Source organism: Chelonia mydas, chromosome 3, assembly GCF_015237465.2.
Source record: "Chelonia mydas isolate rCheMyd1 chromosome 3, rCheMyd1.pri.v2, whole genome shotgun sequence".
Taxonomy (NCBI): Eukaryota; Metazoa; Chordata; order Testudines; family Cheloniidae; genus Chelonia; species Chelonia mydas.
Window position 1 is genome coordinate 116,395,906 of NC_057851.1, and position 18,546 is coordinate 116,414,451.

General features: G+C 42.7%; 1 protein-coding gene across 9 annotated transcripts in view; it reads left to right on the forward strand.

Annotated features, from left to right (window-relative positions):
• Positions 1-18,546, forward strand: part of SYTL3 (synaptotagmin like 3) — a 67,046-nt gene that overhangs the window by 40,347 nt on the left and 8,153 nt on the right. For 7 of the 9 annotated variants that reach the window (XR_005224765.2, XR_006290040.1, XM_043544278.1 and 4 more), the window contains 8 exons: positions 995-1,061; positions 1,985-2,057; positions 3,655-3,782; positions 7,401-7,544; positions 11,431-11,609; positions 13,786-13,888; positions 16,752-16,922; positions 17,195-17,309. Coding sequence is in view for 7 of the 9 variants with exons in the window: in XM_043544278.1 (XP_043400213.1) it covers positions 995-1,061; positions 1,985-2,057; positions 3,655-3,782; positions 7,401-7,544; positions 11,431-11,609; positions 13,786-13,888; positions 16,752-16,922; positions 17,195-17,309 (980 nt within the window). In the remaining 2 variants the exon portion in view is untranslated. The remainder of the gene's footprint in view (positions 1-994; positions 1,062-1,984; positions 2,058-3,654; positions 3,783-7,400; positions 7,545-11,430; positions 11,610-13,785; positions 13,889-16,751; positions 16,923-17,194; positions 17,310-18,546) is intronic. The other 2 variants (XM_043544279.1, XM_043544280.1) reach the window with 1 other exon arrangement.

An 18,546-nucleotide genomic window follows, 5' to 3' on the forward strand; every position in this document is an offset into this window, starting at 1 on the left:
CTGTTAAAGGAATCTTGTTCCTTTAAAAATGAGTAAATAAGAATAGATACAAATCATAGACCAAACTGAGGCTTTCTGGTGGGGCATAGTGCATCACCAGAGAACCTGTGGATGGTCGGATACAATGGTGTGGATGATCATATAAGTATCTAGATAGAACAGAGTAGAAACACGGGGAAGTGCACTGTCTGCATTGGGGGTTTTGATTGTGTTAGGAGTACAGGATCAAGGGGCAGATCATTGCCCCTGATCTGGCCCCTTTATGCTGCACGAAGGGGTTGGGGTGGAATAAAAGTGCTCTAAAAGCCCCAATTCCAGCCAGGGTGAATCCCTCCAGCACAGGAACCATGGAAGACGGTCATAAGGCTGATTTCTGAGGATCCTTTCACAAACTGGTGTAGATGGCAGGTTTCAGAGTGGTAGCTGTGTTAGTCTGTATCAGCAAAAAAACTGAGGAGTACTTGTGGCACTTTAGAGACTAACAAATTTATTTGGGCATAAGCTTTCGTGAACTAAAACCCACTTCATCGGATGCGTGCAGTGGAAAATAGAGTAGGAAGATATATCTACACAGAGAACATGAAAAAATGGGCAACATTTGCTGGTATTGATGGCAGGAAGATGCATGCACGCTGGAGTCAGCAGGGTAGGGCGGGGGGGTGGGGTAGGGGTATAGTATGCATTGGTGACCATAGGGCAGCCCAAGGAGGCTGCAGTGACTTAAATAGGCCCTCAGGTCAGTCTAAATTATACTGGCTGGAGCAGCTAAGGATCAGGAGGGTGCAAAGCCACTTTAGCCCTCACTCCTGTGGCTGCAAGTTCTTTGCTGAGCCTGTAAGAAGCGTAGCACAGACTCATCCAAGATCTTTAGGTTGCAGGAGAGAGGTGGCTCCTCTGAGGAAAGAGAAGAAACAAAGAAAGAGGTTGGGAAAGCTGTAGATATTAGAGCCTTGTGAAAAATATGTTAATTGTTTCTTTTCTCCTAACTTCCTAGTAAAATTTCTGTGGTTCCTCCTACTCCCCCTCCTTTCACTGAAACCACCAGGGGAAACACTGCAATGGTAATGTATATATGTGCAAATATCTAAGAGCTCTTTCAGTGGAAACGGCTAGCCGCAGAAGTGTAGCAAATAGCAACAACTCGTAATATTGTTTAGGAATTTGTTGCTATATAAATGATGCTTTTATTTCCTTTGTCTCGTTCCTTTTTCTGAGGAGTTGGTCTCTTAGGGACATATTAGATTAATCACCAACTTTTTAGTGCATGTTATATAGCCATTTGTAATGAAAACTTTGCATGTGGTGTTTGTATAAATGAGTGAAGAGCAGAATGATTTTGGTGGTTGCAATTTCATCACAGTTTCTAGCAGGTGGATTATTAGGATCGGATCTAAAATCCATTGAAATAAATTGGAAGACTACCATTGACTTCACAGGGCTCTGGATTAGGCTCTGGTGCCCTAATTCAGCAGCACTTCCCTGCTCAGGAAAGCACTTAAGCACATGTTTAATTTTATACATATGCTTAAATCCCATTGATTTTGATGAAAAATTTTCACTAGCTCTACTTCCAATCCTTGTGAGGATCGTCTGAATCCAGACTGCCAGAAGCATTACAGCAGCTCTAAGATTAATTAGACTCTTTCTTACCTTAATGTAAATGCAAACAGTATTATAAAAAAAATAATCAGCTATGTCATTTGTTTATATTTATGAAAGCAATATAGAAATTTCCTGCAGAGTTTTCTGCTGGTAGTGCAAAAGAACTCAGTTGAAAGAGCCACCCCCTTCCCCAACCAGATACTTTGGTGCTAATATTTACATGTAGGACAAAAATATGTGCTTATAAATGCTACAGAAATGATAGCCCTGGGCAATCTTACACATATGCTATTTTTGCAATTTCTAAAGACGCATGAACATGGGAAGCTTTGAAAACACAGTTCTTTGTTTTATCTCTTAATTTTTTTTCTCTCAATTGCAGGAAATCAGCCAATCTAAAAGTTTTAATAAGTCTGTGGAAAACTTGTTTCTATCTCTTGCCACAAATATGAAAAGTAAGTGTCCTTCAGTGCTTTGCCATTTAAATTTGACCCACAAGTGGTTACAAGTGAAGGGTCTGTTAGTGACTGCTGCTAAGACCAACAAATATTTATAAGGCATGTCTCATTTTCCATCAGAATTCCCTCAGATTTTTTTAACAAGCTGAGCAACTGATGATCCCAGCTGAGCACTCTCTCTTTTCTTGCTAAGTAGCAAAAAGACTATATATGAAGGTGGGTTTTTTTAAAACAAATGTAACAGTTCAGATATGTGGAGATAAAACCTGAAAATACTGCAGCAAACTCAACTATTGTGGCGTGGAATATGCCAACTTTCTATTGTGGTAACCACTGTATTTTCCATCTTCCCCTCCCCAAGTGAACTTGTCACAGATTGCCCTTTTTTGATCACTCTCAGAAGGAGGGATTTAGTATTGTCTTTCTCTTTCCTCTCAGTTTTTTTAAAAAACTTCTCCCTTCCCTTTCTCCCTCATTCTATCTTCCTGTCAGTGTATGTGTTTTTAAAAGTCATCCTTTCCCATCAGTCCATCTTTAATCCTGATATTCTTTGTCCTTCTCATTTCCGTCTTTGACTTATTGCTATTCTCTGTTCTTCAGTAATTTTAGAGCGCAAGTTTAGGCTTTGGATACGTATATGGAACATCCTGCACCTACTGGAGGGCAGAATTTGGCCCTGGGTGCATAACAAAAGGGAGCAGTAGCCAGAAGAGAACAAGCTCTGACCCTTATGAAGACCAGAGACCCCACTGTTTGCATATATTTTTACTAATCCACTGCCTGCTGCACAGACTGGGGGCAGTTGTAAATTTTGTCCCTCATGGCTAGAGTAGTATCCTTATCCCAAGGACTATAAAATGAAACTAGACCCGAGTAACTTGGCACTAGTCTCTTGCCTCCTTTCTGTCATCTTTCCTCTTAATCACGCCTTTCTAATGAGGAGTCCTCCTTGTTTTTGGTGATACAGACTAACATGGCTACCACTCTGAATTCTTTCTAATGAGACTCCTCCTCCCTTGAAGTCAGTGGGGGTACTTACATCCTTAAAATCATGCATGTGGTTACATTCCTGCTGGTCTGGAGCCTGAATATAAAATGTTTTCACTTTCTTCCATATTTTGTATCCATTTTAATTGACTCCCCATTTTCCTAATTTCCACTGTAGCACTCCCGTAAATGATCATAATGGTATTGCATTTGTGTAGTGCCTTTTATCCCAAAGGAACTCAAAGCACTTTACAGATCAATATCTAAACTATATGTAGGGGTCATCCTCTTACCCGCTTCTGAAATGCAGGCACCTCTGCGATGAAACTCTGTTTGATAGCATACAGCAAAAATACACGGTAGCTGAGAACAAGGAGTGAAGAATATCTTTTCCAGTTGAGACTGCAAGGGGAATTTAGGTAGGCAGAATGCAGTTACACAAAATGGGACAGGTACTTGCTTTCCCATCTGTTTCTTTTTCTCAGGTAATCAATAGTAGATCTGTAATCTAAAAGATCTGAAAGGCATAGGGTTAGCTTCATACATCTCCAGATTTGCTGACAATGTTCATTATAAATGTGCCCCTCTCTCCTTGTATTCGTTTTAGAAATGTCAAAGTCCCAGAATGATATGAGGGCTGACAAAAGTCTCCTAACTACAGATTACGGGCAGGACATGGAACGGAGGAAGGAAAGGAGGAGTCAGTCTGACACTGCCATCGATATTGCAAGCAGGGTATGCAATTCATTATACATAGTCATTATAGTTTTAAGGGCTGTTTTGTGATTGGAATATGATTAGAGGACTGATGATTGTCGTGATACAGTACTGGCTTTATTAGAGTAGTGGAAGCTAGTTAAGGTTACTTTGAGATGGCCACTGGATCTCCTCCTTTTTTAACTCTTTCAATAATTCTTCTTTTTGGCTGAAATTCTCCAGCCTTAGTCTCAGCTCAAAGCTAAGGGCTAGTTTGCATGGAGCCACCTTGCTCCAACAGGGAACACCAGGAGTGCATGTGGCTCACAAGCTCTCCTGGGGCTGCTTGGTACACACTCTACACTAGCCAATAGGCTGCTCCGATTGCTCTCCCAGTCCATCTGCTGGCCCTCCTTCAGCCGCTACTGATACAGAGGAGACTGAACTATGTCTCTTCCACACCATTCCTGGGACTCGTTGGGCAATTTGCTGAGGAGAGCCACAGTAATATGTCAGCAGCCCCCCAGCAGCTCCCCAACCCCACTCACAGTGCCTCCCAGCCATCGGCAGCCTCCCCGATCAATGCCTACCTCTCCCTCCCTGCACTTCCTGATCAGCTGTTTCGTGGCATGCAGGAGGCTCTGAGGGGGAGGGGAAGGAGTGAGGGCACGGCTGGCTCAGGGGAGGGGGCGGGAAGGGGTGGAATGGGGGCAGGGCCTGTGGCAGAGCCAGGGTTGAGCAGTGAGCACCCCCCGGCACATTGGAAAGTTGGTGCCTGTAGCTTCAGCCCTGGAGTCAGTGCCTATACAAGGAGCCGCATATTAACTTCTGAAGAGCCACATGTGGCTCCGGAGCCACAGGTTGGCCACCCCTGCACTAAAGCATCGGGAATTGGCTGGTGTCGGTGTCAGAATGCCAGACTTAATGCACCAATGATCTGACCTGGTACAGCAAATCCTAAGTAGTTTAGAAAATGAAGCAAATTATCTCTGTGGTGTTTATTTTTATGGGATGCATTGAAACTATGTTATAAATATTATGGAAAAATATAGATAGGTTAATCACCGCAGTGCTTCCTTTTAGTTCTATGCCAGTTGTGTGTGACCAACCACATCCCCGGTGTTTCCTCATCTATCTGGTTTCACTGGAAAATCATTGCTGTGTTTCACTACACTGAGAAGCAATAAGGAAGGAGTTTATAAACTGACATTCTCTACACACCCTAACCGTGCTTTCATTGCACATTAAACACACATCCTATTGTGTTTTATAGATGAATGAGGTCTCTATAGTTTGAAATCTCCCAGTGATATGTTTGCCAAACAATGTGTCTGGATTTTGTAATTGGCTATAAATTCTAAAGGTTTTAGGGTGATAAGGTACGTCAGCACTTTGTATTAGGGATATAGAAAGGTAACATTTTTCTTGATTCTGTTGTCAGAGCTCTGCTCCTGGAGAACAGGAATTTCTAATGTCCCTCTAACTGAAAAACCCAAGCCTCTGCTGAAGTTTTGGCTGAAGTTTTGGTTGATCTTCTATTTTGGATGTCATGATTGCAATCTAGATTTTCTGTTTCTGGTTGAAGTTTTTACTCACACCTTTTTCCCCACCCCTATTTTATGGCTCTTAGCATTCATGCTGTGTGATCCCTAAATTTACTTTTAATCTCTGTGAGCTGTTGTGCCCGTCTTACTTTTTCCTAGCATTATCTCTAGTTCTGATCTTTGTCTTCCTTTTGATAGTTCTAGTGGCAGTGTCCATCAGTTCTTACACTTCACTGTGTAGCCTGTTTGTTAATCTTTATCAGATGCCTCATCTGTTATTCCCTCTGTGGTTTCCTAGTTTCTTTTTATCTTTGTAAACCAGGTTACCGCCTTTCTTTTTTCCCCCAATCACACTGTTTGCGTTCTCTCTGCCAGAACTCTTAAAGTGATCTTAAACTGCAGTTCTACGCTGAAGAGTGACTATCAAAATGGCACCTTCTTACTCAACAGATCTGATCCCTATGTATACTCAGACATGCCTCCTTGCTTTGATGACATAAAGCAGTAAAAATTTATTTTTACTCTTGTTAGTTTGTCCCAGTATCTTTGCAGGCATCAAAGTTAGGCTGACTGATGAAGACTGAAGCAAAATAGGCACTAACACCTTAGCCTTCTTGTTGTCATCCGTTATTAGCTCTCCTTCCTCACTAAGTAGAGGACCTACACTGGCCTTCATCTTTCTCTTGCTTATAATCTATTTAAAGAACTATTTCTTATTGCCTTTTATGTCCCTTGCTAGGTGTAACTCACTTTGTGCCTCAGCCTTTCTGATTTTGTCCCTTTTTTACACCTCTACCCCGATATAACGCAACCGGATATAACACGAATTCGGATATAATGCAGTAAAGCAGTGCTCTGGGGGGGCGGGGCTGCGCGCTCTGGTGGATCAAAGCTAGTTCGATATAACGCTGTAAGATTTTTTGGCTCCCGAGGACAGAGTTATATCGGGGTAGAGGTGTATGTGCTATTCTAATCTTAGCACTGGTATTAACATTGCCCTATCCATCATCTTTATGATTGTTTTGTATTTAGCGCGGTAGAGAAGTATAATGGCTTGGATTGTGCATAACCTGGTGTTCAGAATGAGGTCTGTTTTCAAATTAATCTCACCATTTCATCTTCATCAATGGCCATTTTTATAGGTCTTTCTACTAGTAGTACAGGAAATCCCTGTGTTTATTAAGGGCATGTTATCCCCTCCCTGTGTGCAAATAATTCTCACTAATGTTGTTGGTTCATTCAGGCAGGAATATTCTCACTAGTCCTTTGGTAGTAAACTCCACTAAAGTGTTTCTTCAAACAAATATTTAATCCAAAGTGATCTTTTCCTTCTTTCCTACTGCTGTTTCCCTCCCCCCGCCCATTCCCTTGATGAAGTGTGTTTCACAGACTGTATTTTCTTGGAAGAACAGAGGCAGATGGACAGGAGATACTGAGGAATCCTACCTCATCTCTTAATTTTGCCCACACAGTCAGAATTTTCGTGTGGGGAGTGGAATTTAAAGATGTGCTGCTTGGAACTCCCTCATTCTGGACTATAGCAAAGTTACAGTTAAACAAACATTGAATGTTCAGCCTTTCTCTGGAGTCATGGCTAAAGTAAGACTTGTCAGTCCATCCTTGTAGAACACGTTCAAGTTACGTTCATTCTGGTCTTTCTTCATATAGGTGGAGACAGGCATATGCCATGTATGCTGCAACATACAATTTGTAATTTCCTGGTGGAAGAGTTCTTTTGGCAAACTGCCAGGATTTTGGGGGTGGGGGTGGAGTTGTCCTAATGAAGCCTTTTATTAATACACTGCTACAGTAATTACCTTTAATTGTAGTTGACATGTTAGTAATCATCATATGGTGGATAATGGCATGTCCACCACACAAGATTAGGGGTATACTATGGACCGGGTGGAGCAGCAATGGATCAACCAGTGTGTCTACAAATAAAATGTAGTTATAGACAAACAGTCTCCCAAAGTAGGCACACCCATATGCGAATTGTAGGTATGGACTGTATATTTATGTGGCAGAACACAAGTGGGAGGAGGGCAGGAAACACTGGGCACTTGACTTAACAAAATAAATGAATGGAAGTTCAGTGCTACATCTCTTACAGATAAAAAATATACCAAGCTTTCAGCAACTCATCAATGGGGCGCTGGACAACAATGATGTTTTTACCAAAAGGTATTACAAGCAGGGAGAAGACATTTCAACCAGTCCCAGAAGTGACACTGTATTCTGTGGTGGCAAAAAACACGTAAGTGTCAATGCAAGATGAAGCAGAATAGAACAGTGGTGTAAAATGGACTGAAGTGTAGGAGTTAAAAGCTTGTTCAATATAGCATGTGTCATGGATTATGCTCAGAAATAAGAAGAGAATTCTACTTTCGTTCAGATCAGGGAAAGACTGTCTGTCCTTGGCATGGTCCTTATAGCAGTGTTATAAATTTACTGCAGCATAAATACAGCTGAATGAATGGCAGTTAGCTGAAACCTCAGGTTAATTGAAGTTTAGTTAATGTTCTCTAAGGTGTGCAAACTCAGCTGCCTCATTCTCTTCACTGAGGACGGTTTATAGAAAAGGACAAAAACACTGAAGTGCAAAGGCGATCATAATCATTATGGATGGAAAAGCCTTTCTAAATCATTGACATTTTCTACAAAATATAGTCCCCTAACTGATGACATATCAGATACTGCACTTGATCTTAGCCAGAAGGGAGAGAAGAAAACCAATCAGAAGTTAATGCAACAAGGGTTTTAAAGTCTCTTTGATTAGCTGTTATGTTAACTGTATGTCACTGAGGGTAATGCTTTCAGTATGTTATAAATGACTTGACAGGAATTGTCAGGGCACAATAGGAATCATAGCTGCAGTGTCTAGGAATTTCAGAGCTGGAGTTAAGAAGGAAGGAAACTAAAATGGCTCTTAGGGGCCAAACGTAATTGAACCAGCCTCCTGCTTTTTAGTGACAGAACGATGAGATAATTTTACACCTGCTTTTCAGAGGTGTGAATAACTACACAAAGTGCAAGGCGGTGGACAATCAGGCCCTCGGTGTTTGCCAACAGTTCACCGCACAGTTGTATCTGAGTTGCCATAAATTTCCTCTTAGCATAGGTCATAACTGTGATGCAGTTAGCAGAGATGACTTCTGAATGGATAGTGATCTGCCTGTATTCCTCCTTTTCCTTGTAGAACATGATTATTTTTTTTGAGTGATGGGACAAGGTGCGGGGAAAAAACAATTACAAACCCCGTTGATATAAGGGGTTTACCTAACTTGTATTTCTTACCAAAAAATAAATGAACATAACCCTAATCATTGCTTATAATTATATATTCCTTCATACATGAATAGATATTTATTGATGGATAAATACCCCAGTAATGATAAAACAACCAGAGACCAGGGACAAAGCCTTCAGAATGGAAGAGTGGACTTGAGGTCTCTCCTGTTAGAAACCCTTGTCTCCATGAGTCATACCTCTGTATCTGAGATATAGGGCTAGATTGTGCCCATAAGGCACAGCTCTGTGTTGGAGAATAGTATGGAGATGTACTTGCCCCACTGCCCTGGAGAATCTCGGAGGGGGGTTGTGCATCCTAGCATCTTTCCCACCTTGCATCCATGTCAAGCCCGTTACAACCTATCTTGCAGTGGATTGGAGGGCAGTTGCAGGATGCATTCTGGGACTCCACTGGCTGCACTGTGGACAGCCCAGTCTAAACAGTGAAATATCGCCTGCTGTATTGTCAAAGGGGAGGCCCAGCTTTATCAAGCACCGTCTTTATGGGGGAGTTCTGTGATGCTGATCATTGATTCATCAAAATCTATCATTTAACCTAAGAGATGGTGTCGCTCCAACTCCTGCCAGCTGGGCTTGAGTACAGGAAGTCATTGTTAATTTATTATGAGGGAGCACCAAATGGACGCGGTATTTCCTTGTTAAATGTTTACAATGCCCGCTTTCGTCCGAGGATCTGACCCGTGCTAAAGCCACTACACGCTGAAAACAAGGAACACATAATGCTACCCAACCTGAGGAGCACTGCTTGGAATAAGCATACAGTTCCTCTGAATAAATAAGAGGTTCAATGAACTAAACAGTAGGGCAGCTTTGCAAAACTGTCATTAAAATCTGTCAGTGGAGGCACTAAATCTACTTGCCTTCCTTCCCTATGATGAGTGATAGTGAAAAATGAACACGTTTTTTACTTAGCTGTCAAATAATTTACTTCTTTATGGTGAAGGGGTGAGTAGAATTTAAGAAAACTGCATCAGAGATTAGGTGCTGCTCTGGCCTACATCCTGTGAGGTCAGCTGGATTACATGAGCTGTACATCAGTTCAAAATGTAACCCTAGCTCCTGTCAGGACTTCTCTTTCCACCCTCAGGCCAAAAAAGCAATGTGTGTTACTTGAAATTTATAAGGTAGAGAGGGTGACTTCTTTGACTTCAGTCAAAGATGTTGTGAATTTTGAAATGGTTGCTTGGCAAACTGCACAAATTAAAAATAACAACTGCAGTGCAGAGAGATACAGTCTATTCTAATCATTAGCCTGTGTTGTTAGCTGCTAAGGCATGCAAAGTAAGAACTCCTTGGTTAACTAAGCTGGGGTGGGAGTGTAGAATAGGACTGGACTGTTTTTTCAGAGGGAGGGATGTCAAATACAGATGACATTGCATTCTGTGAAGGTGTTAGTGTCAGAAGAGATTGCTGTAATAACAAGATCTTGAAGACACACTTGCTAGTAATAGAAACAACGAGGAGTCCTTGTGGCACCTTTGAGACTGACAGATTTATTTGGGCATAAGCTTTCGTGGGCTAGAACCCACTTCATCAGATGCACAGAGTGGAAAATACAGGAGGAGGTATAAATACATGAAAAGATGGGAGTTGCCTTACCAAGTGTGAGGTCAGTCTAATGAGACAATTCAATTAACATCAGGATACCAAGGGAGGAAAAATAACTTTTGTAGTGGTAATGAGAGTGGCCCATTTCAAACAGTTGACAAGAAGGTGTGAGTAACAGTGGGGGGAAATTAGTATGGGGAAAATTAGGTTTAGGTTTTGTAATGACCCAACCACTCCCAGTCTTGATTCAGGCCTAATTTGATGGTGTCCAGTTTGCAAAGTAATAGTACTTAAAAGGAAACCCTGAAGCACTCACATTCAAGCCTATCATTAAAAAAGAATGGAGAGGAGAGACCAGAACTGTCTTGATTAAATACATAGTTCAATACGTTGAGAGCTAGATTGCCCCCTGCAGTTATGTGGCTGCACTGAGGCACAGAAGGGAGTAAAGCCTCCTTCTTCACCCTACCTTCAGGGCCTGTGTAAGGACTGGCCACAAGTGCTGTCCAGGCGCTTGGGGGAGCACGGGCTGCACCCCAGAACCTTCCCCCCAAGGAGGATAAAGAGTGGGCAAGGAGGAGTGGAGCCAGGGGTCCACCTCCCCTGTGCACTGGTACCCATTGCTGGCTGGCTATGCAGGAAAAGTATGCAATTCCCTTTAAATATGCCACTGGGTAGCCCTAGGGAATGTTTAATAAGTGACTCTCTTTTGTTTCCTACAACACTTCCTCAGGCTCTTTCTAGGGCTGTGTACTTCAGTACTGCCCCATACTATGGGCTGTATACTACAAACACGGTCTAGCTGTACATTTTTAGATGTTTGGGACTTTGGCCATTGACATCAGTGGGTGCTGGTCAATCCAGTATCCATATTGTTCCTGTCACATGCTTTTTAAAAAATCCTCTTTTTGGTCACACACTAATTTTTGGGGGAGTCAACTTCAAGATAGAGATATGGTCTCAGACAGTGGGTGCCTATAGGATAGTTATGCTTAGCCATGTTTCGAGGACAGAGGAAGACACTGCCCTTACCTCATGGAGTTTACTATATAAAGATGGTTAATTCTGTATAGAAAAATGAAGATCTGGTAGAATTTCAACGGAATTTAAGGTCTAGTATGGAAAGTGAAGAAATAGCTTTATGCACGTATTGTGTTGGTTCTGAGTTGTTTGCTGTGACTTTAGCAGTCAGTTTGATGCAAAGATATTAAGATTTGAGGGAGAAAAACTATTTTATCTTACTGGATTTGAGCTCACTTTTTTTAATCCTTGTCTTTTCTTAGGGTAGTTTATATAGCATTAACAGCACTTGCACCGAGGCTGGCAATTTTGACATGGCTAATGTCACAGGAGAAATAGAGTTTGCCATCAGATACGTCTTTAAAGCCTGCACTTTAGAAGTCTGCATCAAGGCCTGCAAGAACCTGGCTTATGGAGAAGAGAAGAAGAAAAAATGTAACCCGTAAGTGTTTTGATGTAAAAAAAAAAAAAAAAAAAAAGGCCAAAAACAAGGTGTTCAGTTTTTCAAGATACACATATGTGTGTGTCTGACTTGCCACTGTGTACTATACACATATCAACTTATACATAGGCCCAGATGTCAGACGGTTAGCACTTAAGTTGTGCCTGTAAAACATGCCTGTACACTCATTGTCTAGTGGTTCCGGCATGAGGCAGAAAGTTGGGAGATCTATGGTCTATTCCTGACTGACTCACTGCATGACACTGGGCAAGTTATTTAACATGTCTGTGCTTGTCATCTTCAGCTATGAAATGAGAATACGAATCTCTGCTTTTGTAAAATGCTATGACAGCTAACGATAATTGCAAAATATAATATATAAATATTAACTGTGCTAACAGTACCCATTTCTGTGTATGAAAGGTGCCTTTGTGTTTTTTGTTTGCAATGTAGGTGCTAATGTTGGAACGTTTAACCCAGTGTCTCCTCTCTGGTTATTGTTTTGGTTATGAATGATTCTGTCTGTCTTTCCATGGCAGAAGTCATTCATGGAAATTCATCAGGCAGAATGTCCAGCTGTATGGTTAGTGCTTGACTCTACTGTAATACATTGTTTGAAGGCATTTGGGTCAGCTGGGCCAACAATGAGCATGCTGGAATTCCAGAGTTGTGCTTAGATTCTACCAGGAAGAATTTGGCATTGAGTCTCTTGCAGAGGAGGATCCTAAAACTGAACTCTAATAAAAGGATTCTTGTTGGAATGCCAGCTAATGCCATGGCACAGTTAGAGAATATTTAATAAGTGACTGAATAACCCTTGAGTTTCCTGATGGCGTAGCCAGCATACAAATCACAAAAAAACTGAGAGCATGGTGTGGGAAGTTCTATGTAGTAGTGAACATTACATTCTGTATTTGGTGTACAGAGTGCTGTGTCTCAGCCAGTAGGAAAAAGTACAGGCATTGTTTACAGTTAGAACACTTGACACAAAAGTTGGCTGGGGTAGGTGTTGTTTCCAACACTTATGCTAGCAACCTGTCAAAACTGTCAACTTGTTGGCTGGTTTGAGCTATGGCTGGTTGGTTTGCATGACTCCCTGTTGCTGAAAAGGCTTTTAAAACACACACAGTACAAAGGGGCTTGGAAAGCACAGGGAAGCAGTGTGTTGCTGCTGAAAGCTACATCTGATCTTCAGTTTCCCCAGAATTTAACCCAGATCGGTTTAACAGTTATATACTGTTATATTAAATATAAAATACTACATTTTTAAAGAATGTTCTGGTAGAATTTGTCTCCTTCACCACAGGCCCTATGAGCAGATAATGGGCATCCATAATACCATCAATCATCTTTGACTCTGGACTCATACTCCATGGTGTAGCACACTGTCGGTCCATAGAATTCTGATTAAGAGATAATATTGCTTAACGTGAGTTACTTATGTGGCAGGGGCCCTATCAAATTCACTGTCCATTTTGGTCTATTTCATGGTTATGGGATTTTTAAATTGTCAGTTTCAGAGTTTCAGATATTTACATCTGAAATGTCACAATGTTATAACCGTGGGGGTCCCGACCCAAAAGAGGGTTGTGGTGATGGTTGCAAGGCTATTGTAGGGGGGTCGCAGAATTGCCACCCTTACTTCTGCGTTGCTTGTGATAGAGGCACTGCCTTTAGAGTTGGGAAGCCAGTGGGCAGTGCAGACATGAGGGTCACATGGTATGGGAGGTGATCATCATTTTTTGGGGTGTGAGCAGAGCTAGCCTTATGGGTGGATGACCACCCAGGGTCCCGTGGTAAGGGCAGCGCTGTCATCCCCCCACCCCATAGCCAGCCCAAGGCCCCTTTAGCAGAGACCAATGACTGAGAGATCATGGAAACTGACCTGCCCTCTAACTCTTAGAGATGATCAGGATAGGTTTGTAACACACCAACTGGCCAGTATGGGGGCAACACTGCACTGCATCTGTCCATTCTGTTGGTAAATTGAGGTTGTCAGGCTTCAGATAGTCTGAATTTGGCACCGTTAACCAGCACTGAATATACCCTGGAAAAATTAAGAATGTGCCAAGGATTAGATAGTGGGGAACATGCTGCTTTATTTCCTTCCTTTTCTTTCTCAGTTTGAACTGTCCTAAATTTTGCACTCTCCCCCATCCCTCTCTCTAATTGCAAGGTATGCAAAGACTTATTTGCTTCCTGATAAATCATCTCGGAGTAAACGGAAGACAGCTGTTAAAAAGAACACAGTGGATCCAGCATTCCATGAAACTTTAAAGGTGACTTGTAAACATTTGTGACCTGGAAAGATCTCTCACTTGCATAGCAAAGTCTCCACTTCCAGTGCCCAATCCTACAAGCTCTCTGTGAACAGAACTCCCTTTGACTTTGAGAGCCCTGTGTGAGGGCTTTTAGGATTGTGCCACACCCTTCAATTCTATGGGTCAAAGTGAACTTAACCATTAACTAATGATGGATGCCAATCAGAATAAAAGCAACCTCTTGTACATTTCTGTACAGCTCTATTAATAAGTTGGAAGCTGGCAAAAAAAAAAAGGAACATCTGGCTTTGTCCATAGAAAACATAAAGTTGACCGAATTCTGTTGCAGTTTCTGGCTAAAGAGATCGGAAATATGGTAAAAGGAAACTCTCATATCTTTTTATGGTTACGTAGACTAATTGTGTATATTACAAAGGAATATTAGTACTTTGTACTGTTATCTGTTTGAACTAACATCTCTTTTGTGAGTGGCAAAGGGAGTGTCTCTTTGCAATTTGCTACATGAATCATAGCTATTCCATTCATTCCTATTGTGCTCAAAGGAGTGATAGATCCGATGTGTTAGTTTCCTCCTTTTTCTTCCCCACCACAGTTGATGTCTCATTCATCAGTGTTTGGACTTGTTCATTTACAACACATTAATCGTCACAGTAGAGTAAGGGTGGCTGTAATTTTTCATTTTCAAAGTGCTTTACAGCATTATTTCATGAATCCTTACAGCACCTCTGTGCAGTCCGTAAGTGTTGTTATCCCAATTTGACTGAGGGGGAAGCTGAGTTTGAATGACTTGCTAAGGCTGCAGTGAGTTACTGACAGAGCTGGGATTAGAACTCAGCTGTTCTTACCTCCCACCCTGTACTAAGGCCATTAGACCTCACCTTGTGTGTGTAGCTGAGGGACTGCAATGATGTGCAAGATAGTAAATGCCCCAATGGAATCGGATCATTTGCATGGGAAGGGAAAGATTAATGCCCAGACTCCTTGACTCTAATAAAGCTGTAGCATTTGCTCCTCCCCTGAGTCCACAGAACCAGCCGGGATGTGGAGTGGGTGATGGTGGGGGAGGATCTCAAAAGGCAGAGGAAAGCCCTAGATTTGGACTCTGAAGTCCCAGATTCTTGCCAGCTTTACAGAAGAACTCCTCCTGCTCTATGCTTCTCTGCCGTATACCCCCTTTCGTGGCACTATGGCACGGCTAGTGCCCCTTGTCTGCTGGGGGGTCACTGAGGGTGCAGCGGTGTTAATGCTCCCTAAAGCTTTTCCTACAGATCAACCACAATTTTGGGGTGTCTTCTCCCTTCACGGCTTGCCATGCCAGCTTTGGGCCTCTGAGCGGTTTTGCAGAGGAGGGCAAAGGTAGTTATGTGCAGAAGTGTCCAGCGTAGCTACTTCCCTTTCAGCATGGCTCCACTGTGACTTTTTGCACAGATTTATTCCCCTCCACACTGCAAAGTGAGAGAAGGGGGTGAAGCACATGAGCCATTATTGCTAATTATTGTTGTACAATTACAGAGTAAAATAGGATAGGGTCTTGCTCAGTCTGCAGTGGAGAATAACAGGATGGGAATGGGAAATATTCTAAACTGTGTGAGGGAATCATGAGACAATATTATCTTCAAGACCTCCCTCATGACATGAGATGCAGAAATCAGATTCTGGGCCCAATCCTGCAGCTATTACTCAGCTGAAGCTCCCTACCAGGACAAGCTCCATGACTTCAGCATGTTCACTCTACCCCTGTAAGTGTATTTAGAGTACTTTTCATAAGCCTGTTTCATTTAAACATGTGAATGGACAGTCCAGTAGTTCCTGTTATAAGGAACAGGTCAGTGTGTTTTGGCACAGACTGTTTCCAGGAAAGATACAGGGCTGTGTTACCACTGAGAATTGGCCCACTTCTAACACAGTGCACAGGTGGCAAAGAGAGGCATTAGAGCTCTGGCAGTGTATCCGCCATTTCACTTTCTCAAACACCATCCAATCCATAAATGTAAATAGCCCAGGTAATTTCCAATTGGTGGCCTCTGTTGTGCGCAAGCCTCTTCAAGATGTGTGCAGTCATACAGGAGAGGTTGTCCCTACATCTTAAAAGGCGGCCAGAAAACAGGCTTAGGATCCAAACGTAGATTTGATAACATAAAAGGCGGGTTTTTACAGAATGTGAATGGGCCTAAATTTCATTCATACTGGGGTCCCTTTACTTTGTTCTGGCCCTGTAAAGAGACTTAAAGCAGCAATAAATTACAGTTACCGCGCTTTATGTGGCCAGAGCAGTGCAAAGGGCCGTCGAGTAAATGAAGATTAGGCCCACTGTGAAGAGAACTGTTTTCGTGATTCTTAAAAATAATTCAATGTAAAAGTTATTTTTCTTCACTTTAAATATTAATCTGCACAGTGCTGCCGCCCCAAGCACAACTGCATTATGCTAGTGCTGGAGAACTAGAACGTGACATTGGCCTGTCCAATATTGCTGTCTCAGCTGAGTGAGGTGCAAAAAGTAAGCAAAGAGCGTGAAAAGTTATTTAAACTCTTAAATTCAGGTTATTAATCTAAGGTGTTAGCAGCACAGGTAGTGACATAGGTGGTCCTGTTTTATTTTTGTAATGTTAAAAGTGAATGAATACAATGTTTTAGAAGTGAGGGGCCATTACACTGGCTAGAGACAAGATAGTGTGGGCAGACAATATGCAGATTTCCCAGTCCCATCTCAAATAATGCTGCTCAGTCTAGATCTCCATGGCTTCAGCAAGTCCATTCTTTGGCTTCCTTTGAGCGGAGACCGGTGATTGTGTTGTGATTGGCTCTTGTTTGTGTATATGTGCTTTCATTAATTCTGTACTGCTATTTATCTTTTTTCTAGTATAAGATTGACTACTCCCAGCTGGAAACACGACAGCTTCAAATATCTGTGTGGCATTCAGAAACACTCAAGAGAAGGGTGTTCCTTGGAGAAGTGGTTGTTCCATTGGCATCTTGGAATTTTGAAGACAATTCAACACAGTCATTCAATTGGTACCAGCTTAAAGCAAAGGTGACTCCTAGACTTTAGGTTATCATTATTATTTTTAATTTTCAGAAAGGTTTGTGTTTTTAAAAAATAGCATATAGTGAAAGCTGTATCAGTGCCCACCCTTACTAGATCATGGAGAGGAAGAATGAAATTTTGATGTAGCAGGCCAGGCCTGCCATACCAGGATCTGGGCGGGAATGTTCCAGATATAGGTGAACAATGAGAATGAGGAGAAGGGGAGGTGGTATAGGATGATCATAATAATACAGACTTTTGTGTGTCTCTCTTTTCAGTCTGAAAAGCCTGAAGACAACCTGGTTCAGTACAACGGAGAACTCCTGGTGTGTGCAAAACTGATCTTACCATCCCAGTCTAAAAAATGCCAGTATGAAGAGCAGACGAAAGGAGGTACAAAGCATTTCAGCCTTGTATGAATTACCCTGGCTATGAAAACATGGAAACAAACAAAGTATTTGTGTGTGCATCTGGGTATAAACACTGCCTGCATAGGGGCGTATTCCTGCTTGACTAAATAGTCCCTACATATTGTGGCTTGTATTGTGTTGTGCTTATATAAATAGTTAGAAGCCTTTTAAGGTAAAACAAAAACTTGGTAAAATTATTTGAATTCCAGACTTGTCAGTCTCACATTTTTTTCCTTTTCACACCAAAAAAGCAGATATAAATGTGCTTCTTAAAGTGGCTTTGGCATAGTGAACTCAGATGCTCTTGAAGCAAGCTTGTGCCCTCAGATCTCTGCCAGTGTACCTCATTCCTGAGCTGTAGCAGGCCAGTTATTCCACTCCAGGAGCCCTCAGGAGTTAGAGACTATCAGTTTTGATAAATCGGGTGATGGGGAAATGTCTGCTAGGCACAAGCACTGCACTCTTCAGACTGTTTTTGTTCCCTCAGTGGCATAGGCACCGACTCCGTGGGTGCTCCAGGGCTGGAGCACCTATGGGGAAACCGGCAGCCAAACTCCCCTTCCCACCCCCCCGCCCCACCTTGCCTTCGCCTCCTCCCCCTCCCCTGAGCGTGCCGCGTCCCCGCTTCTCCGCCTACCTCCCAGTGCTTGCCGCCACAAAACAGCTGTTTCGCGGCGTAACAAGCCTCGGGGGGAGGGGCGGGAACACAACACGCTCAAGGGAGGAGGCAGGGAAGAGGCAGGGCCAGGGCAGGGATTTGGGGAAGGGGTTGGAATGGGGGCGGGGCAGAGGTAGAGTCAGGGCGGGGAGGGGGGTCGAGCACCCACTGGCACCGGCAGAAGTCGGCGCCTACGCTCAGTGGAGTTAAGTTTAACTTTGCATTCTAACTGGGATTCAGTTTCTGTAAATGGTGCAGTCACTGCTGAAGGAAGGAAAAACTGTAGAGGGTCGATGACTGGGACAGCTTCACATTCTTTTGCTCACTGGATAATACTAAGCACTGCAGGGCAGAGCTCCAGATGTGGCTATTTTGGCTGTTGTTAGCCTTCTACAGCAGATCACCTAGACCAGGGGTGGCCAACCTGAGCCTGAGAAGGAGCCAGAATTTACCAATGTACATTGCCAAAGAGCCACAGTAATACGTCAGCAGTCCCCCATCAGCTCCCTGCAGTCCCCACGCCCAGCGCCTCCCACCCACCAGCAGCCCCGCCAATCAGCGC